The 23568-nt window shown below is 43.8% G+C and overlaps 1 protein-coding gene across 1 annotated transcript in view; it reads right to left on the bottom strand.

Moving 5' to 3' along the window:
- KIF5C (kinesin family member 5C) overlaps positions 1–9083 on the bottom strand; it is a 152693-nt gene extending 143610 nt beyond the window's left edge. Inside the window, exon 1 of the mRNA XM_025404896.1 lies at positions 8569–9083. Coding sequence (XP_025260681.1) covers positions 8569–8694 — 126 coding nt within the window. The 5' untranslated portion in view covers positions 8695–9083. The remainder of the gene's footprint in view (positions 1–8568) is intronic.
- Between the last annotated feature and the right edge of the window lie 14485 nt (positions 9084–23568).

Genomic DNA, 23568 nt, shown 5'->3' with positions numbered 1-23568 from the left:
ACCTCCCGGGTTCACACCATTCTCCTGCCTCAGCCTCCCAAGTAGCTGGGACTACAGGTGCCCGCCACCACGCCCAGCTAATTTTTTGTATTTTTAGTAGAGACAAGGTTTCACCGTGTTAGCCAGGATGGTCTTGATCTCCTGACCTCGTGATCCTCCCGCCTCAGCCCCCCAAAGTGCTGGGATTACAGGCGTGAGCCACCACGCCTGGCCTAAATGTAACTTTTACCTTCTTTATGATTTTTTGCATGGTCTAAATTGTCTTCACTGAGCAGGCAACATATTGGGACCCCCACATATACAAAAAGAAGCTATTTATTTTAAGACAATGATAACAAAACCATAAAGATGTCTAAAGGAGGAAAGACAAATTGCCAGAGCTGGACAGAGGTCAAAGTGACAATCCAAGCAAATAACCCCAAACTCTGACAGCCAAGGAGGGTCAGCACCCTTTCATTTTTTTCAAAAGATGTCTCATACTGAACAACTATTCTGTTCCAGGCCTTGGAGATGAAAATAAATGGGACACAATTTCCTGCCCTCAGGGTTTTCAGCCTAATTGGAGGAAAGGACAGATTTACAAATAAATGAAATGCACTACTGGGGAAGGGCAAAGTACAGTGATGCTTAGGGGGAAGGGGCTGCTTCCACCTGGCTGGCAGGAGGGGGAGAGAGTGGCTGATGAGAAAAAGTGTCAGAGGAAGTATTGTGGGCTGAGAGTCTAAAGGCGAACGGATGCCCTTCCAAAGCTCACAGGCCATGCAGGTAAGCTTTGAGGATAGTTACCCCAGGCATGTGGGTTGATGTGAGCAGCTGAGGGAAAAGGGATGGGCATTGAGCAGCCTAATCTTCTTGAGGGGGAACAGAAGCACAGATAAAATATGGGGTGAGGGGTAAGGCTAGAGAGTACGCAGGCCTGCAGTATGGAGGGCCTGGAATGCCCCTACTGAAGTATCTGGTGTTTCCAACCTGAGGGCACAGGGAAACCTCTGAAGGGTCTGCACCTTCCCAAGATTAATCAGCCAGACAACAGTGCAGAGAACTAAGCACTACTGGGCCTTATCTGGATGCCTGCCATGGACTAGCCACTGGGCTCAGCACACAACGGCCCTAGACAGTGGAGAGTGTTGTTATCTCTATTCTACAGGTGAGAAAACTGGAACGCAGCGTGGTTTAGGAATTTGCCCAAGTTATCACAGCTAAGAAGCGGCAGAGCTCAGAGCTCAGAGTTCATCCTGGCTATCTGACTTACCCCCAGGTTCGGTGCTGTGAAGACACTATGATGAATCTAAAATAGTTTTCTCCCGAGTTCTCTATGATATTTACAAACAATCTCAAACTCAATGACTCAATTCCTACTAAAAGGAACTTGGTTGACGTGCAGCAAATGGGTTACGTGGAGAGCTTTGTCAGCCACAAAATTAGAACTTTATGAAAAAAAACCTGGGGGAAAGTAAGGTGGGACTGGATCTGTCAAGGGGCTTATTTTTTTTTAACTCAAGAGAAACCACTAGAGAGTAGGCAGTTTGTTTTTGCTTTTTTAAATAAGTAGACACAGGTGGGAAACATGAGGTAAGGACTAAAGGGAAATCAAAGGTGGGGGGAGGTTTCCAACTGTGAATGGGAAGAAGAGCTGAGAACAGAAAACATCATTAATAGTGGAGTGGGGCCAGACAAGCACAGGTGAGGGCAGAAGGAAGCCTCCAGTGATACGCAAGTTATTTACAGAAATGCAGAAACTGACATTTATGGAGTCTTGATTTCAGGCAGGGAAAGGGGGGAAAAAACCTTCAGTCAAGATACATTTACTAAGCAACTACACAACTACAGTAAAGGAGACAAAATTTTAAATAAAAAAAAGAAAAAGAAAAAGCTACGTGGGAAGACATACACACGCACACACACACACAAACATCTTATGCATGATCACAAAGGAACAGCTAACATAGTTTAGAGCTAAAGGAAACACGAGCTTTGCCTTTGAGGATAGTTAGAAATATCAGAAATAAGATGAAAACAGTGGGTATTCCAACCAGGAGAATGGGGTGAACAAATGCCTAAGAAATGGGAATGCAAGAAGGGTTTTCAGAGGATAGCCAGAAGAGGGCACTAATTTGTGGAGGCAAAGCTAAGTTGACATGAGGAAAGTCACCAAGGGAATAGGAGACATAGGGGGTAATCAGCACCTATTGAGCATTTTCTCTGTGCCAGACACTGTCTCACCACTTCATTTCATTTTGTCCAGATGACCCTATGAGATAAGTAATTATTATATGCACTTTCAATACAAGAAAACTCATGCCCAGGAAAGCTAAGCAACTTGAATAAAAAAATAAAAAAATTTTAAAAAATGAGTTTTTTTGAGCTAGTGAATCTATACTTGGTTTTATCTCGCTCTTCCTGCTACCTCTATCCACCCCATTCACTGCCTGTGTGCCCACTGTGAATAGTGAGTGGCCTCAGTGACATATGCCAGATTATAGCTCTCTATGATGTTCACTCAGTCCATGATTTCACAGGGTACATGTGAAGGAAACCACTAACCCATTTCAGGTGATATAAACACCTCTGAATTTAGGGCACAGAGGAATGAAGAACTGATACATCCTGACACCACTAGATTAGAATGCACTTAGACAAAGTGACTAAATCGACTTACTTTGGTTTAAAATGTTACTGCTTTTAGATGGAAATGCAAAATGGTACAACCACTTTAGAAAACAGTTTGGCAGTTTCTTATAGAGTTAACCATATGGTTACTTTACAGCCCAGCAATCCCATTCCTGTATATTTACCCAAGAGAAATAAAAATGTATACTCACACAGAACCTATATGCAAATGTTTATAGCAGCTTTATTCATAATCATACCAAACTGGAAGTAATCCAAATATCCTTCAACAACTGAATAGATAAATAAACTATGGAATACAACTAAGCAAACAAAGAGATGAATTAATGATACACATACATAAATAAATCTCAAAGAATTTTTAACTGATAGAACCAAGACTGAAAAAGATACTTAATGTATAATTCCATTTTATGACAATCCGTAAAATTATACAATCTGTAAAATCTATAAAATTATAGACAGGAAGACAGATAAGTTGTTGCAAGAGAAGCATACGGGCTTTTATTTTATTTATTTTTTGGAGTGATAAAACTGTTTTGAATCTTGATAATGGTGGTGTGTGGTAGGCAGAATAATGGCCCCAAAAGACATCCATACCCTAATCCCTGGAATTTGTGAATATATTAGTGTTACATGGTAAATGGAACTTTACAAATGCAATTTCAGATACAATTAAGGTTGCTCATCAGATGACCTTAAAGGAGGAAGATTATCTCAGATAATGGGGTGGGGAGCTCAAGGAAGGAAGAAGAAGAGTCAGAGACATGCATGCCTGAAAGAGAGGACCTTGAACCGCCGTTGCTGGCTTTGAAGATGGAAGAAGGGGAGCAAGTAGCTATGACCTGAGAGCGGCCTCTAGAAGCTGAGAACAGCCCCCAACCACAGTTAGCAAGGAGATGGGTCCCTCAGTCCTACAACCACAGGAAACTGAAATCTGCCACCAATCTGGTGAGCAAAGAAATGGATCCTTCCCTAGACCCTCCAGAAAAAAACATAGCACTGCTAATATCTTCATTGTGGCTTTATAAGACTCTAAACATCAGCCCACCTAGCCCACCTGCTGGATTTCTAACCTATAAAAACTGTGACATAAAATAAATGTGTTGTTTCAAGCCTTTTATGTTTATAGTAACTTGTTACGGCAGCAACAAAAAACGAATTAAAACAAGATAGTTACAAATCTCTATGTATTTGCCCAAAGCATAGAAGTATACACCAAAAAAGTGGTATTACTGGCTGGGCGGAGTGGCTCATGCCTATAATCCCAGCACTTTGGGAGGCTGAGTCAGGTGGATCACTCAAAGTCAGGAGTTCAAGACCAGCCTGGCCAACATGGTGAAACCCATCTCTACTAAAAATACAAAAATTAGCTGAGTGTGGTGGCACGTGCCTGTAGTCCCAGCTACTTGGGAGGCTGAGGCAGGAGAATTGCTTGAACCCAGGAGGCAGAGGTTGCAATGAGCCAGGATCATACCACTGCACTCCAGCCTGGGTGACAGAGCAAGACTCAGTCTCAAAGAAAAAAAAGTGGTATTACTGTGTGTAAATTTGAAAGAAAAAAAAAATTGTTTTAATGTTATTGCTTTGGAAGACCATTACTGTGGAAAAAGGAAAAGTTTTAAGGTGTAACCATATTTCTTCACTTAATCTCTAAAATCCTAACTCAGGCTTGGATTTGGTCTCCGTCCAGGCCTCTTCCCCATCCATCCACTGCCAAGAAAGAATCTAAGCTTCTGAAGACTTGGGGCCACTTTCCAGCTCAGGGTTTGTGGCTGATGTTTTGCTCTGGCTCTTTGGCCATAACTTATGTTCCCTCAGGAGGAAGCACTCATCTTTAACAACACCTGCTTTCTCAGGACTGCAAACAAGAGAAAAGCCCAATAAGAGGAAAGTGAAGTGTGAAAGTCCATTTCAAAGAACTTTACTGAGAACACACCAAGTCAGAGAGCTTCCATCAATACAGTTGCTTCAAAACCAATAGGCAGAGCCCAAAGTAATGGATGACTCACCAGGATTTTTAGCAGTTAATGGAGTACTCTGAGAAATGCTGTAAATCCAAATATTTTTGCTGAAAAATTAATGTGTTATGGGAGGGAGCCTCTTTTCTAATCACTTACCCACCCCCACCCTCCACTTCTAGCTCACCATCAGTATCTCTAACTCTTCTAATTTTTGCCAAAGCTGAATGCAGTTCTTTCCCAATTTTCTTATATCTTTTTAAGTATTATATACACTATCTTACCAGGCCCACTCAGAGAAACAGCACTTATCTTTAAAAGTATTTTTTAACTACTCCCCACAGCCTACAGCCAATAAAAACGCTATAAACTATGTTAAATATACCAAAGTAAAGATTTCCAGAATTCACAAAGAGATCAATAAATATTTACTAAGTGCCTTCTATGGACAAAGCCTTGGGAAAGGAGCAAAACATGCATGGCTCTTGTCTCTAAACATGGCTTACAATGTCATTAGACATATGACCAAAGCTAATAATAATCCAAGGCTAAAAACTTAGGAGATCATACGCAGAACAAATGCTATAGGAGTTCAAAGTGGGGAGAGATTGTGGCTGGTGTGGTCAGGGAAAGATAGCTTTGCACAAAGCTGAAAAACTGCAGGAGTGATGGAGAACATTTCTCCCAGACAGGACATTTTCATAAAAAAGAAATCTAGAAACTCCACTTGTCAAGTCTCTTTCTTGGAATGTATCTCCATAACAAACAGAACTTTAAGGGAAAAAGTGACCCCAGTTTCAAAAACACAAAGAATTTCTAGGATTCTGCATTTGGACTAACAGATAAGTCCACCAAAATTAATTCTTTACTTGTCTCTGTTTGAAGGTGACATATTTCTGGATGATCTGGGCTTGTTTGGTCATCCCCAGCCTGTGCCCCTAGAACTAAGGAAGGTTGTGTACATCTCAGACAGTTTTCACCTGCAACTGAGCCATGTCAGTCGGTTCCAACTGAATTGACTTGGGACCATTCTACTCATTGTATATGGCATGATACAGACTGCCAGAACCCTCATTTCCTTTAGTGCCACATTATCACTTAGGAACGGGAAGGATCCTGGCACATGCCAACCCAACTCCCAACACCCGTTAGTATCTGGCAGTCTTCTATTCTGTACATGTGCTCACCAAAAGATACGTAAACGAACGTTCATAGCAGCACTAGCCATATTAGCCCCAAACTGGAAACTATCCAAATATCCATCAACAGTCAGTAGACAAATTATAGAATATTCATATCATGGAATACTACAAAACAATGAGGATGAATTTGACAAGCATAACACTTAATCCCAAGAAACCACACACAAAAGAGAACATACTCTATGGTTTTACAGAATATAAAGTTAAAAAGAAACAAACAAAACTAATAGCATCAGAAGTCAGAATCGTGGTTACCCCGAGGCAGGGGGAGTTAGGGACTGGAAGGGCCACAAGGGGGATTTCTGAGGTCCTGAAATGTCTGTTTCCTAGTCTGTGAGGTGGTTACAGGGAGCATTTACTTTATGAAAAGTCATCAAGCTGTATACTTATGATAACACTTTTCTATACGAATGCTTCATTTCAATAAAAAGTTTACCTTAGAAAAACTGAAAACTGTTGTATTAAAGGATTATAGTAGGATGAGCAAAAATTACTTTATACTTGAAAAGCAATGTGTATATTCACATCCACGATTTTTATTTAAGCTTCTTATTTAATATGGTGACTTGGTTTTATTTAGCCACTAATATATGTATATTTAGATAAGGAAATATATACTCAACAACATCATAATATTAAAGAAAGATAATTCTAAAATTAAGGATCTCTGCCTTGCATACAGGTCAAGGAAGACGATTTATTACTTCACTTCATTGGTTCTGGGAGAAGAGGAAGAGAGGAGAAGGGAGAGGGGAGAGGGGAAAGGGGATGGGGAAGGAGGGAAGAGGGGAAAAGAAAAACTTCTTCAGGCTCTTCAAAACCTCTGGGAAAAAAATAGGGTCGCCAGAACATGTTCCAGTACTGCACAATTATTTGTTTAAAAATTGTTACAAGTCAAGGGGCAGGGACTAGATGTCCCCAGTAACTCCCACTCTATCTAAACCAGTCTGGCTCAGAAAGTAGCAGATCAGGCTGTAGGCAGATCCTGACTGACAGCTGTAAACCAAATAAGTCACTATCTGCCCCAGGTACTGCCCATGTATATGTCACTAACACTCATCTGCCATTAACTGCAGAATTTCCTTCCTCATCAATAATCGTAGCTTATATCTTCTCTGTAAGTGTAACACTAAACAGAGAGAAAACCCCGCTTTCCCGCCCTCATAGGTCAGCTCGCAGAATGATCACCCATCCACAGCGTTTGGAGGTCAGACTTTCCTGATGACTGTGAAAATGGGGAGGGGAGAAGAGGTCGTTAACGGGAGCAGCCTTTTAAAGCGAGGTACAGGTTAAAGCTCTGAGGCCAGAGCCTTGCCTAGGCTCCTTTAGCGTGGAGAGCTCCCGCCTTACGGGTACATACAGCACCTGCTGGTCCCCAGGGCCTTTCGCAGGGACTGCGGCAGACAACCTTGGCAAAGATGCTGGGGACCGCCCGGGCTGGAAAACGTCGGCCTCAAGTGTTTGAGAAAGGCCAGGCGGACTCCTGCAATACCCTCGGTAAATTGTCACCTGTCAATCACTTGACCTAAATACACCAGCCACTGGGGGAAGGGGAGGAGGGGGTTCGTCGGAGCATGCTCAGTGATCAGGATGACATCACTTAATCAATGCTGGGGACGGGAAGGCTGCATCAGCAGCCTGGAGCAGACTGCCAGGAACGTGTCAGCGGGCGGGAGGCTACCATTAACTCGATCCCTCCCCACGCGGCTCGCATACAAAGGGGGTACCATCAGCCACACACGCTACGGACAGCGGGCGGGGAACGGGCGGGGGACCGGGCTGGTTTATTTCATCTGACAGATTCCTTTAAGAACTAAAATTCACTGGTGTTCCCTCCCCCCACCAGCAGCCCCTGCTCCAGAGAGGGAGCTAAGTAGGGGGAGGGGGTCGGGGAGAAAAGGTGGGGAAGGGAGATAGACGGGGGGGCGGGGGGAGGTCCAAGCCGCACGAAGTAACTTCTGCTCTTGGCACAGAGGTCTATCTGGCTGCGCTCTGAGCCCCCTCGCCCCACAGATGTGGACACAGCCTCCTCTCCACCTAGAGTGAGGCGCATCCAAAGGGTCTGCAGACATGGGAGGGAGGTCAGCCCAGAGGGGAGGGATCAAGCCGGGACTCCCCATCCAGGGCAGCCAAGCGTGAGAGGAAGCGGGAGACACACCAGGCCTCCAGGGGACACCGAGGCCACCAGTACTCCCCCAACCCTCCGCCTTCCGCGCGTGGAGCAAGGTGAAACACCGCGGGGAGCCGCGTCTACACTGCCGCGGGAGCTCCGAGACGCGGCTAGAAATTTTCCTGTACCTTTTTTTCTTTCTTTTTTGTTAAGATCGTGAGAAGAAGAGGCAAGGCGTTTGGTAAATCGAATTGATTTATGCCCAGAAGCATTTGCGGGTTGCAGAGCTCACACTTTAAAGGGGGCCTGGGCACCCGGTCTGAGGGTCACCCGAACACACTACCCACGAGGCGAGGCGAGCGTGGGGAACAATGGGCCCACCCGGGCCCCCACCCTGCGAACAATGGCGGCGCCGAGCCCGTCCTCGCCCCCCACCCCCACCCCCGCCACCCCCGCCCGGCCAGCCGCCCCCGGCCGCCTCTCCACCCGCCCGGGAGGGAACCATAGGGCGGGGGGCGAGGGGTCTCTGGTCAGGTCCACCCGAGAGGCCAACCCCGCGGGAATGTCCGAGGGGGCGGCCTCAACACCTCCACTGCGTCTGGGGCATTGGGGCGCCGAGCTGCGGCGCGGAGCAGTAGGGGAGGCAGACGCCCCAGCCACTTACCCCGATCACCACGGTCTCATCGCCTTTAAATTTGGGGATGAATTTGTCTCCGCGGAGGATCTCCGCTTCGTTGAGGGGCCGGAACCGGCACATCACTTTGATGCTGCATTCGGCTGGATCCGCCATCTCGGCCGGCGGTAGGGAGGGGGCGCGGGGATGGGTGGGGGGTCGGGGCCGGGAACGACGAGGGAGGAGGCCGCGAGCCGCACCGCCCACAGCTAGGCCGCCTCCTGCAGCCTCCGACGATGATTCTCAGCAGGTCATCGCGAGCCCGGCCGGCTGGGCAGCCCCGGCCGCTCCGAGCCCGGGAAGGTGGGCAGCCTCTCCGCTCCGGCCCCTCCGGTTGCAGACCGGCCTGCCCTAGCCCTGCCCCGCCCCTGCCCAGCGCTCCCCGGCCCACCTGCCCGCGACCACGCGGCGGGCGGAGGAGGCGATGCGCAGGGAGCGAGACTCGCCGGGCTCAGACCTCCCGGGCTCCTGCGCGCTCAGCCATCCTGCATCAGCACCAGCGCTCTCTGCCGCCTTGCGACCCGCCCCTCCGCCCCGCCCTCCCCTGGCCCGCCCCGGGACGGTGACGTCACTGTCGAGGTCCGCCCGGCCCCCGCCCGACTCCGAACGCTGTGCATCCCGGGACTTGTAGTCACTCTACCTGCCGGGGAAAGGACAGGATGCGACCTCCAAGAGCCTGCAAGTCCGATGTGGCTGCCCAAGTCAGGAACAGGATGGAGGTCATATCCAATACTTCCGGTTAAAATCTCTAGATAACTAGGTCTGGATCATCCTGCTCCCAAGAGAAAATCACTTGGGAAACATCTCCCAATAGCCCCTGGGTTTCATTCTTCAACTTCTACCACTAGATAAGGATGGATGTTTGTTCAGAGTTTGGGTTTGATTGGCCTTGGTTTAGGTTGGCGTCTAGGGCTAAACTAATCAACCAGAATCAGGGACTTTGTAAGATTATGGAGGAATCCCCTGATGGGAAGCTTCCCAAAAGAAGAGGGATGGTATTCCCAGACATGGTGCCGGGCTGGCAGAACAACTGGGTGTCCGCTCTATTTTTCCAGGACTTCCTTTTCCTTTAAGACCCAGTTCAACCCTCCTTCCGCAGAGAGATTTTCCCAGCTCACTAACACCTATAAAGAGTTGGTGGCCCTCCTTGATGTTCCCCTAATCTCTTGTGCCTGTCTCTAGCACTGCACTTGTGTGGTGATATCTGCTTAATATCTTTGTGTCTGTAGCATCTAGCACGTAGTGGGCAGCATACTGAATAAGGATTCTACCCTAGGAAGAAGCAATGCCTGAGTGTGAATCCCACCTCAGCCACTTACTAGACGTATGACCCACGGCAAGGTATTTAATTTCCTTAAGACTCAGTTTCCTCATCTCTGTCCTTGGAATAATATCATCTTGTGATTTCTGAGGGAATTAAAAGAAACGATGCTTTTAAAGCACCTGGCGTGGTGCCTGACATGTATATAGTATAAGCTCTTGAAAGTTAGATGTTATTGGGTGCTGAACAAATGATCATAAAACAAATAAGTTAGTTAATTTTAGGAACACATCTGTTGCTTAAATTCAGGTAATACCTGAAAATACAAGTGTTCTCTGCCTAGCTGACAGGACAGACCTACTAAAATCAACTTTGATAAACCCTTGTTAAGTAGTACGAGTTTTATTTCCTTTCCTCATATGCAGTGGAAGTAGATTAAAAAGCACCACCTTCTCATCTGTTTTTAAATTAAGTAATTCTCAGGCTCTGGCTCAGAGACCCTTCATCTTAAATAGTCAACTTCATAATATACTGGAGAGGACAATCCAATTCTCAGTGTCCCTGAGCCCACCAGAAGATGCCCAGAACCTTGCATACACTGATTTATCTGAGGAGATCAGGATTATGTCAAGTGGACAGAGACGTGTCTGTGTGTCACTGTGTTCAGTCATCATTCATTCGTTCATCTGTTCATCCATCAGCTATTAACTAAGCAAATGGCATTTGCTGTCATTCTGTAAATTTAGATTTATTAAGTGAATCCTTTTCAAGGGAGATACCACAGGGCCTCTCATTTGAAGAGAAGTTGCAAAATAAGTTATTGCCCTCAGGCAGCTTAGAAACTAGTGGGAGTACAGAGGATGAAGTTCTCAGTGATGTCTGAGAAGGCTTAATATAGGAAATGGGCTAAGTAGGATTCAAAACAATTGAAAAGGGACACCAAAAGATAGGTAACAGGCCGGGCGCCGTGGCTCATGCGTGTTAATCCCAGCACTTTGGGAGGCTGAGATGGGTGGATCACTTGAGGTCAGGAGTTTGAGACCAGCCTGACCAACCTGGTGAAACCCGGTCTCTACTCAAAATACAAAAATTAGCCGGCCATGGTGACATGTGCCTGTAATTCCAGCTAATCTGGAGACTGAGGCAGAAGAATCGCTTGAACCCAGGAGGCAGAGATTGCAGAGAGCCAGGATTGTGCCTCTGCACTCCAGCCTGGGTGACAGAGTCAGTCTCCATCTCAGGGGAAAAAAAAAAAAAAAAGCTAGAAAACAGAAAAAAAAAAAGATAAATTTAACTACATAAAAATTAAAACTTTTGCACATCAAAGGATGCTATCAACAGAGTGAGAAGGCAACCCATGAAATGGGAAAAATATTTACGAATAATACATCAGATAAGGAGTTAATATACAAAATATATAAAGAATACCTATAACTCACAACCAAAAAATATTTTTTTAAATGGGCAAAGGATGATGAGCTGGACTGGATTCCATCCTGGTAGCCAAGACTAATTCTCCCTCGAGTTCTTGGGAGATGGGCCTTTGGCAAGAAGGCTGGTGTTAGTGAAGCGTGCCCGACACCACAGAAAAACCTACTTTTAAGGAAATGTAGCATCCATTGTGAGCATGGAAAATTAAAGATAATTCACCATGCCTGTTGTGGCTTCAGTTCCTAAAGAACTCTACCTCAGTTCTTCACTAAAAGACCTCAATAAGAAGACAGAAGTTAAACCAGAGAAAATAAGCACTAAGAGGATTACTTCCATTCAATACTTGGACCTGCAAACATCAAAAAAGCCATTGAAGAAGCTGAAAGACTCTCTGAAAGCCTTAAACTAAGATATAAAGAAGCTGAAGTCTGGAAAAAACTTGAGGAAAAGGACAAACAGGAAAAAGCACAGTATCTACAACAGAAAAGCCAGGAAACAGGAAGAGAGAATGGTGGCACATTGGCTAAAGGTTCTTTGGAGAATGTATTGGATTCCAAAGAGCAATGGTGAAAAGAATGAAAAATGTGAGACCAAAGAGAAAGGAGCAATCACAGCAAAGGAACTATACACAATGATGACGGATAAAAACATCAGCTTGATTATAATGGATGCTTAAAGAATGCAGGATTATCAGGATTCCTGTGTTTTACATTCCCTCAGCATTCCGGAAGAAGCCATCAGTCCAGGGTGGGTTACTGTGTAGTAAAGTAGTAAACTATGTAGTAAGCAGTGAACTGTGGACCTTAGTAAATGTTACTACTTAGCATTCAAGCTAAAGGTGATAAAGTAGTCTTTTCCTGTTAACCTTTTAAATGTTTGCCTCTTTTTTTGGGGAGGGGGGAGGGAAAAGGGGAGGTGCATTTTGGGAGCAGAGGTTTAATAGGCAAAAGAAAGAGAAAGGAGAACAGCTGTCTCATTTTCCAGAGTGAGAGGTGCCCAAATGGGACTTCCCTAAATCTTTGCTTCTTAAAGACACACCTTACCCTTTTTGAAGGTTGAAGTTACGGATTTCCTAACTTTTGATTTGGCTGTTTTCTCCTATTTGTGGTATTTAGAATCTTATCAAAAGAGAAATGAAGTTGCCTTTTCCCTTTCTCCCCAGGTGTTTGTTGACGGATTTTTCCTATTATTTTCTGTTTATAAGCATTGAATGATATGTACCAAATTGACTAAAATTGTGAACTAATTGAATTGTTTTACATATTGCAATTCCCTATATTATCTGTGACACAAAAGTATCCAAATTCTGTATGTGTGCTTAAGTTAAAAGAGTACAGTCTGTGATGCCAGATTCTATTCAAATAACTGTCACTGACTAGCTGCATTATTTCTAGCTAGTGACCTAACATTTCTAAATTCATGTTTCCATCTGTAAAATGGGGATAATTGTAGAACCTATCATCTTACAGAGGTTTCAGGAGACTTCAATGAGAAACGTTATATACACATGCACACTTTAGCACAGGTCCTGGCATGAGTAAGGACTTGATTTAAAAATTTTTCTTTCTTTTTTGGTAAAAAGGCCTTTAACCTATGAAATAATTTAAAGTGACTTGCATGGGTATGTTGTACATTAGAAATCATGACAGTGGCAGAGCTAAACCTCCAGATGCAGGGCTATATTTCACTATTTCGAGCATTCTTATACAGATCCTATTACCTCTCTGGGTCTTAGTTTAAAATTATATATTTTTTAAATTAGGTAATAAAATCTGTATAGTTCTTGGCATATTGCAGATGCTTGATAAATATTTGACCTGAGGCATACAGTGCTTTGTAAATAAGCTATTTAAAAATTAGAGTTCTTAGGCCAGGTGCAGTGACTCACACCTGTAATCCCAGCATTTTGGGAGGCCAAGGTGGGCGGATCACTTGAGGTCAGGAGTTCCAGACCGGCCTGGCCAACATGGTGAAACCCCATCTTTACTAAAAATACTTCAGTCGGGTGTGGTGGCACATGCCTATAATCCAGCTACTCAGGAGACTGAGGCAGGAGAATTGCGTGAATCCGGGAGGCGGAGGTTGCAGTGAGCTGAGATCCACTGAGATCCACAGTGAGTGCCACTGCACTCCAGCCTGGGCTACAGAGGGAGACTCCGTCAGAAGGAAAGAAAGAAGAAAGAGAGAAAGAGAAAGATAAAGAGAGAGAGAGAGAGAGAGAGAGAGAGAAAGAAAGAAAGAAAGAAAGAAAGAAAGAAAGAAAGAAAGAAAGAAAGAAAAAGAAAAGAAAGAAAGAAGAAAGAAAGAGAAAGAAAGAAAGAGAGAGAAAGAAAGAAAAGAAAAGAAAAGAAAAGAAAAAAAAGAAATTAAAGCTCTTTGAGAAAGACACGGTCAAAGGTGGTGGCAAGCGGTAGTCTGCCTGCTCCTGCTCCTGCTCCTGATTCACTACTGTTGCTCTCACCGAGGAACCAGTCGGTCAGGAAGCCGCGCAGCAGCCGTGGCTTTTAAAGATATGGCCGGGCGCGGTGGCTCAAGCCTGTAATCCCAGCACTTTGGGAGGCCGAGACGGGCGGATCACGAGGTCAGGAAATCGAGACCATCCTGGCTAACATGGTGAAACCCCGTCTCTACTAAAAAATACAAAAAACTAGCCGGGCGCGGTGGCGGGCGCCTGTAGTCCCAGCTACTCGGGAGGCTGAGGCAGGAGAATGGCGTGAACCCGGGAGGCGGAGCTTGCAGTGAGCAGAGATCTGGCCACTGCACTCCAGCCTGGGCGGCAGAGCGAGACTCCGTCTCAAAAAAAAAAAAAAAAAAAAAAAAAGATACTGGAAAAACACCTGGGGAGCCGGAGGTGGCAATTATGAGCCGCAGCATAAAATCCTGGAGGAAGTGTGTGCTGACTTGTTCAGAGGAGCAAAGGAAAAAAATCTCAAAGTGAAAGGACCAGTACAAATGCCTACTAAGACTTTGAGAATCGCTACAAGAAAAACTCCTTTTGGTGAAGGTTCTAAGATATGGGATCATTTCCAGATGAGAATCCACAAGCAACTCATTGACTCAGTCCTTCTGAGATTGTTAAGCAGATTACTTCCACCAGTATTGAACCAGGAGTTGAGGTGGAAGTCACCACTGGAGATGCTTAAGTCAACTATTTTAATAAATTGATTACTGGCTGTTAAAAAATAAAAAATGAGCAAAGGACTTAAAAAGACATTTTTTTCAAAAAAGATATACAAATAGCCAATAAGCACCATAAAAAGTATGCAATATCACTAATCATCAGGAAAATGCAAATCAAAATCACAATGAGATGCCACATCACACCCATTAGAATGGCTACTATAAAAAAAAAAAAAAAAAGGAAAGAAAGAAAGAAAAGAAAAGAAGTGTTGATCCAGACATAAAGAAATCAAAACTCTTGTGCATGGTTAATGGAATGTAAAATAGTACGACTCCTCTGAAAAACATTATGGTGGTTCCTCGAAAAATTTAAAATAGAATTTCCATATGATCCAGCAATTCTACTTCTAATACCCCCAAAAAGATTGAAATCAGGTACTCAAACAGGTATCTGTACACTTGTGTTCATAGCAGCAGTATTCACAATAGCCAAAAGATGGAAGCAACCCAAATGTCCATCAGTTGATGAATAGGTAAACAAAATATGCTGTATATATGCAATGGAATACCATTCAGCCCTAAAAAGAAGTTCTAACATGCTACAACAGAGATGAACCTTCAAGACATTATGCTAAGTGAAAGTAAGCCAGTCACAGATGGGCCAATGCTATATGATTCCACTTATATGAGGTACCTAGAGTAGTCAAGTTCATAGGGACAGGAAGCAGAATGCTGGTTGCCAGGATACAGCGGGGAGGGGGAATGAGGAGTTATTATTTAATGGGTATGAAATTTCAGTTCAGGAAGATGGAAAATGTTCTAGAGACAGATGATGGTGATGACTGCATAACAATGTAATCATAGTTAAGGCCACTGAACCGTACACTTTAAAATGGTTAAAATGGTACATTTTATGTTGTATCTATTTTACCACAGTAAAAAAAAAAAAAAAAAAAAAGATAACAAAGAAAGTAAAAAGCCGAAAAAAGGTGTTTTGGTCATTGAGATGATGAGTTCCCCACTTCTCCTATTGTATATGAAGAATGTGGTTTGGAGAGTTGTCTCCACATCCAAGAATGGGTCTTGATTAGCCTCAGTCAAATGTGACCACCCTATTCTTTCTCCCAATGATTGGTTCAGGAATGAGCAAGATAAATGTCAAGGAGACAAAAGAAAAAGTTTGCCAAATTTGTGGAAAGAAATTGTGTTACTCTTCCTTTCCATCTCCGGCTGGAGGGAAATATCCAGCTCCAATTGCTGTTGGAAATATTCTCTGACTTCTTGGAAAACTAGACCAGAGATGAAGCCAAAGATGCATATGACAAAACCATGAGGCCAAAAAACCTGGGTCCTTGGTGACATGATCAAGCCACTGGGATCCACCAAAACCAAAGCCCACTGTGCTCTACGCTTCTTGTTCATGAGTCAATAAATTTGCCTGTTCTTTAAATCTTGAAGGTGGAGGACAGCAAGAGTCACAGTGCAGGGATCGGGTTAAGTTTATGTGCCCAAAAACAGTGAGGAAACCTGAGTGACTAGAGTGGAATTAATAAGCAATTCAATCAAAAGGCAATTTGGAATCCAATCATGCAAAAAACTTGATGGTCAAGCGAAGGATTTTTATCACTGGACTAACCTGGAATCATCTTTGGACACAAAGCAAATCAAATAATTGTGGCAATTAGTTGGTGCTGTTGATCTTAGACTTTCTAGATCTGCATGGTCCAAGACAATAGCTACTAGCCACAAATAGCTACTGAGTACTTGAAATGGGACGAGTATGACTGAAAAACTGAATTTTTTCATTTTATTTCATTTAATTAATTAAAATTTAAATTTAGAAGCTGATACCTAATTCAGTTATTAGAAACTTTTAAGTGTGTTTGGAAAAACTTGGTAAATCCACATTTTCAATTGTAAATTTTATAAAATCTAAACACAGATCAAATATTTCTAATAAAAATTTAATGTCCATAACAAAATGGGCTGTCAGTGACTTTGAAGACAGTGTGAAAATGACTGTAAAATATTTCATTGATAATTATTTTTATTGGTTACATGTTGAAATGGAAATGCTTTGGATATACTGGGTTGAATAAAATATATTAAATAATCGAATAAAACATCACCTGTGTTTCTTTTTCCTTTTTAAAATTGACTCCCAGAAACGTTTGAATTACATATGGAGCTCGTGAGATATTTTTATTGAACAGCACTGATCTAGATGGCACTGTCAATTCAACATTTATTGTTCCATAAATAAGATCCAGAAAATGCACTGATGAGGAGTATTGTGTCTTGTGGATGATCCTGGACCCCTGGACTCTGGGAAAAGTGAAAAATGGAATCTAGTTTTGAGGATTTTCCCCCATGATAAAGTTTCCTTCAGTGAAGTCTCTGCACCCCTGTCTGTCAGTGGTGCTTGAAGGAATTACAGCCCAAGGCAGAGACAAAAACAGTCTTCGGCCCCATCAGCTCCTGGCTGAGATGGACATGGCGGCAGCACCAGCAGCAACAGCAGCATCATGTTGCAGGAGGACCAGAATCCCAGAGATGCAGCAGTGATAAGATCAGATAGAGTAACCATCCCACCGCAAAGCTGAAAAAGGGTTTAGAATGCAACCACAGAGGAGAGGTGGGCTTCCCTTGGGAGGATGTGAGACCAACGCTTCTTCCCCCGAACATGTTAGAGGAAGGTGATCCTGAAAGGGAAAGGGAAAGGGAAAGGGAAAGGCAAACCTGCTGTTATACAGAGAAAGTCCACGGGAGTCACCCAATTCTCCTGCTCGGCACTCTCCTCCACAAAGCCAGGCAGTCCTCAGCACGCTCCAGACACTCTACATGTGCTATCGACTCACACTCTAAAATGCCCTGTGGATTTCCTCTCACCTGTCTGCCTCTCTAAATCTTAACTATCCCTCAAGATTCTACCAAACTTTCTACAAAATCTTCCCGATTACAGAGGTTTCCATCTGGGGCAATGAGAACGTGCTGGAACTACATAGAGGTGATGGTTGCATCATGTTGGGAATGTACTTAATGCCGCTGAATTGTGCACCTTAAGGTGGTTAAATGGTAAATTTTATGGTATGTGTATTTTACCACAATTAAAAAAAAATAGAATGTAAAGGAACCTTTCTGAACAGCTCTAGCCCGTAGGGCTCTCTTTCTTCTCAAGTCGTCAGTCCCTCTGACTCAGCGCCTGATGTCTGCCTGCCTTGCAATCACTTTCATATTGTCCGATACTCTTCTCTAGTTCTTTCACCTCACAGTATTCTTCTTCATGCTGTGTGTGTGTGTGTGTGTGTGTGCGTGCGTGTGTGTGTGTGTGTCTTGCTTCTTTATGTTGTGGGTATCATATCTTATTTACATGCCTGATAAATACTTTCTGAATGATCAATCCATATCCATCACAATCATGATAATGGCAAAGACAAATGAATCAGTAACGAACCTGAAAGAAATGATGTTGCATCGCAGATGGAGCCTTTGGTTCAGGATCCTTTATTTTTCATTCCAGGTCAGCTGCTAACAAATGTTGTGACTTTGGAAAATGTACTCAACTTTTCTGAATATTTATTTTTTTTACCCCATCTGTTGAAACGGTGCTAAAAATATTATCTACTCTGGATAAGTGAGAATGAAAAGAGAAATATTTGAGAAAATGCACTGGAAATAAAGTCTGGAAGAGGCTGTAAAGAGATTAAAAGAACCATTCCCCTACCCCCACCAAGAAAACATGAGAAAAGAAAACAAAAATTCTATATTAATATGAAATTACATGATTATTCCAAGGTCTGGCATAATGCCAGGCAGAAAGTAGCAACTCAATAAATCTTCGATACATTCATTTGTCATTCCATTGTTTTAACAAATGTGGATTCTCGGTTGCAGAAATGAATCCCTGAGGGTCTCAGTAAATGAACCATCTGCTTTGGGGAATGATGACGTCTTGCTACCTTGATTTGTGCTCATAGTTAAATTAACAGGTGTAGTAAGCTCTACAAGGAAGGCACCTACCTGCCCCCTCTCCTTCCTGACCTGCAAGGCCTCCTCGCAGCAAAGATTTGCAGGTCCTTCGAGAGTGGTTAATGAACTGGGAAAGTCACTAGACAGCGCAGGGTAAGGGTCTCAAACCTGAAGTTCCCAGCCATGATTTATTCAGCCGTCTCCACCAGTAACACTTCCTCAGCTCTAAAAGCTTCATTGTGAAGATGAAACACAAAATAGAGAATTACCTAGATCACTCAGGCAACAATGAACAGTCTTGAACTTGCTTGAACCTGGTAGAAATCAAGGCCAAAGCATGTGAATTTTTCCCACCCTTTTCTCCCCCTGAGTTATCAGACTCATTTTCCAAGCACTGTTTCCCTCTATTCAGCCCATTCCTGGAGAGCCATCTCTGTACCGGTCTCTACTGCCAGTAAGAAGTGTAAATTGAAGCAATTATCTGGATTGTTCAAGGGAAAAAAAGCCTCAGACATTTTTCTGCCTGAGTGATCTGGGTAATTGCTTCAATTTTCACATCAGCTCCCCATCTTCGGCAGCCTCTGGGATAGCCATTTAACTCAAACCCTGGGGTTTGCAGGTTACCATGTGGGTCTAATCATTTCTGATTGCCGGGGCCCAGTGCCATTCCTATAAGTACAAAAAATATCTGACCCTAGTGAAGATTAAAAATCAAATGAGCAGATAAAAAATGTTTTTAAAGATGTTTTAAAAATCCCTTTAAAACTTGCAGAAATAATCTGTTGCCATGGAGTAGGAAATGTGGATGTCTCTCAAAAGTTGTCGCCTCAGTTCACAACGGCCAGATAACCGAGCCTCAGTGGGGAAGAAGTAAAGATTATCACATCCCTTTAGCATGACGTTAGCTGATCGGAAAGAAAAAGCCCTTTCTCTTCCAGGAGAGCTGAAACATTGACTGAGATTCATGTTACTAGATTAAACCTCCAGTTTAGTATTAATTCTCACCGAAAAAAAAGTCAGGGCTATGGAAAAATAAGATGGCAAACCATTGAGTCTAAGGAGGGAGATGAAAGGAGGGAGCTCTGTGTCCCGGTAGTAAGGTGAGGGCACCTGTGAATGCGCATTGGCAGTCTCAGGGCAGCATGCAGGCACCAGGCACTGGGCCCGGTGAGGAGCTGAGATACAGGAGGCAAAGGGCTTCAAAGTCCCCTGTCTGCCTCAGGGCTGACCCCGCATGACCTGCCTGTCAGCTATTCCCTTGTCTTCCAGAAACTCTGTCTAACTCATTCATGCCCCATTTGGATACAGAATTCAACATTGGTAGCTCTTCTAAACATGCACTTGCAGGGATGTATTAAGAAGGCGCAGTGGCTCATGCCTGTAATCCCAGCACTTTGGGAGGCCGAGACGGGCGGATCACGAGGTCAGGAGATCGAGACCATCCTGGCTAACCCGGTGAAACCCCGTCTCTACTAAAAAAACACAAAAAACTAGCCGGGCGAGGTGGCGGCGCCTGTAGTCCCAGCTGCTCGGGAGGCTGAGGCAGGAGAATGGCGTGAACCCGGGAGGCGGAGCTTGCAGTGAGCAGAGATCCGGCCACTGCACTCCAGCCTGGGCGGCAGAGCGAGACTCCGTCTCAAAAAAAAAAAAAAAAAAAAAAAAAGAAGTCATGTAAACTTTACTAAAATGCACCGAGAAACACAGATGAGGGATTTCTACTGCACACCTGTAGTCTCCAGAGTCCCATCCCCATCATGCAGCCACAGAAAGTCCCTTTCTCTCCTGACATTCCACGTGGCTCTTCTCTCCCACGTCCTGACTTCCCCTGGACTCTTCCTCCCAGATGCAGACAGAGCCAGTCCATGTATCCCAGCTCTGTCCCAGGTTGCAGCCCCAAACCTATCACTGTGCTCAGCAAAACTAAAGGGTATCCTCTAGTCACCAGCTCCATCCTCCTCAGAAGTTGTGGGAAGGAAGAATGAATAGTAACGTTTTCCATTACCCACAATGGCAATACACAGCCGCATCCTCAGCAAATCAGTTCCTTGTATTATATGTTCAATAAAGACACTTGAGACTTCCAAAGTTGATGGGGTTCCCTATAGAGATTTCCCTTTACTTTTTAAAGCAGTAAATGGAATGGGCTTTTCTTCAACAGAAGTGAAAGAAAAATACCCAAAGACTAGAAGAACTAAATGCTTGTATTAGTTATATATTGCCATGTAACAAATTACTCCAACACTTTGCAGCTTAAAACAACATTTGTTATTTCATATCAGGTCAGGAATCTGGGCATCATGTTTCTAGGTCCTGTGGCTCAGGTTCTCTCTCATGCCACCAGGGCTGCTGTCATCTCAAGGCTCAGCAGGGGAAGGATCTGCTTCCAAGGTCACTCATGTGGTTGTTGGCAGAATTCAGTTCCTCACTGGGGTTTGGCCAGAAGCTGCCCTCCATTCTTCATCACATGGGCCTCATGCAGCTGTAGGCATCACCAGCAACAAGTAAGAAAGAGGGAAGAGTGGTAAATGGCCTTGATGAGCGAGCATCTGGAGGTATTCCAGTGGCTGAATGTGATTAGCGATTTGCAGCATCCTCGCATCCTCCAAGAGGTCAAAATGCAAATCTTCCTGAAAACCCTGCCCGGCAAGACCATCTCCCTGGAGGTGGAGCCCAGTGACATCCTCCAAAATGTGAAGGCCAAGATCCAGGATAAAGAAGGCATCCCCCACTGACCAGCAGAGTCTCATCTTTGTAGGCAAGCGGCTAGAAGATGGCTGCACTCTTTCTGACTACAACATTCAGAAAGTGTCAGCCCTGCACCTCTTCCTCCATCTGAGGGGTGGCTATTAATTCTTCAGTCTTGCATTCGTAGTGACCAGTGATGGCACTAGTCTGCACTAAAGCCATTTGCCCCAATTTAAGTTTATAAGTTACCAGTTTCGGTAATAGCTGAACCTGTTCAAAATGTTAATCAGGGTTTTGTTGCCTGGTTAAAAAAAAAAAAAAAAAAAAAAAAGGGAATAAGACAGAAACCACAGTTCTTCATAGCTTAATCTCATCATTTTTGCCATATTCCATTGATTAGAAGCAAGTCACTGGTCTAGCACACATTCGGAGGGAAAGGGTTACACAAGGGTATGAACAATAAGAGTCATGTATCATCCGGGGCATCTTAAAAAGCTGCCTGCCACAGCAGCCAATAAGTGAATTAGTTGTTCCTTCTGGATCACTTACACTGAAATAGAACAGAGAGTAGAGTCAAGGGATACAACTTTGGAAACAAAATAAACCCTTCCCTCAAAAAGCCTCAGTCTAGCTGGAAGATAAGCTATAGCAAAATTAAAAGAGAAATAACAGCCATTCTAAGCAAAAACCCAAGACAGCAACCATCAAAGTAAAAAAGCAATATATTATACCTCCTAAAAATATAAAGTTCTATACATCAAAAACTGTACGCAATAGCAAAATAAGACAATCAGTTAAGGAAGGTTTCTGCAACATGTGTGACAAAGAGTTGATACCTTTAACAAAGAATTATCGGCTGGGTGCCGTGGCTCATGCTTGTAATCCCAGCACTTTGGGAGGCTGAGGCAGGTGGATCACAAAGTCAGGAGATCGAGATCATCCTGACCAACATGGTGAAACCCCATCTCTACTAAAAATACAAAAATTACCTGGGCTTTGTGGCGCATGCCTGTAATCCCAGCTACTCTGGAGGCTGAGGCAGGAGAATCGCTTGAACCTGGGAGGCGGAGGTTGCAGTGAGCCGGGATCACCCCACTCCACTCCAGCCTGGTAACACAGCAAGACTCTGTCTCAAAAAAAAAAAAAAAAAAAGAATTCTCACAAGAAAAATGACAGTTGTAAATTCACTGTAGAAAAACTAGCCAAGACCATTAAAACACAATACATAAAAGAATTATCCTGAAGTACATGAATAACTATTCAGCCTCATTAGTAACCAAAGGAATACCTATTCTATTGGCAAAGATTACAAAGAATAGTGCTTGATGTTCTAAAGTATACCAAGAAGGCAGCCTTCTCTTACCTTATGGTAGGGGCGTATGTTTGTAAAATTTTTCTGAGAGGGCAACATAAATCAAAATCCTGAAAAATATACAGGTGCAGACTTCTTGCCCAAAATGGCAAAGGGACAAGGTATGCAAGCACTTGTTCTCTCAAGGGTAAAGAAGTACAAAGTCGTGTGGTGACATCTGGGTAGTAAAACTGAAAAATCATGCCAAATCACTGAAAGCCTTAAACAGCAGGTCACAGTGTCTGGGTGGCCTTCAGCCAGCAGCGGGAAGTCACTACAAGTTTGTACATAGAAGAGTACTCAGGTAAATGAAGATTACTAAGCACCAATGGGATTGGAAATTCAAGGACAGAATTGTAGAGACTCATCACTCTTTCCATGGGATCTCTGACTCTCCCCCTTTGACTCACTGTCCAACAAAGCCAAGCAGGTAGAGCTTCTTACTGATTGGAGACTTGGGTGAATAGCTCCAACCTTTTGAGCTCCTTTGATCTTTGACATTTGAGACCCATTGGCTTTCAAGCCAGAGACAGCACCTCCCACAGGGCATGGAACTGGTATACCACGAATGGCAGCAAGGGAGGGGCATAATCTGGGTGTGTTGGGTTATAAACAACAGAAATATACTTAGGCTAGCTAAAGCAAAAAACAGAGAGTATTTAATTATAATTCTTGAAGAAATAAGGTTGGACTACAGCTGAGCTCAGGAAAAAAAAAAAAAGACTGACAATTATCCCCTTGCAGAATTATCAGAGAGCATGTGTACTCTCTCTTTCTCTCTCAGTTTCAGTTTTACTTCTGGACTCTGATGGACTCAGCCCAGGTCAGGTGCCTCTGTTGGACAAAGGAACTCTGACCAAGAGCAAAATTGTGTCCAGCAATCATGGCTGTCGTAAGTACTCCTTTAACCAAATGAATTGGGCTGGGGGAGGGTGGGCAGGCAGGTCCAGAAAAGGGAAAACAACCACAGTGTTGCTATGAATGAAACTTGGGGATTAGTGGAGGCATGAAAGAGACCTCATCCTTTCCCCTGTGGAATTCTTCCCGAAACAGATGCTGATGCAGCAATGTTCAATACTGTGTGTCCTCCATATCACTCATTTCATATTCAATTCTACCAGAGCCAAATGCCCCTACTTTCTATTCCTCCCTGCCAATTCCCTACCTCCCAAAG

Source organism: Theropithecus gelada, chromosome 12 (genome assembly GCF_003255815.1).
Source record: "Theropithecus gelada isolate Dixy chromosome 12, Tgel_1.0, whole genome shotgun sequence".
NCBI lineage: Eukaryota > Metazoa > Chordata > Mammalia > Primates > Cercopithecidae > Theropithecus > Theropithecus gelada.
Note: the sequence above shows the minus strand (reverse complement) of the source record. Positions and strands in the feature narration are given on the sequence as shown.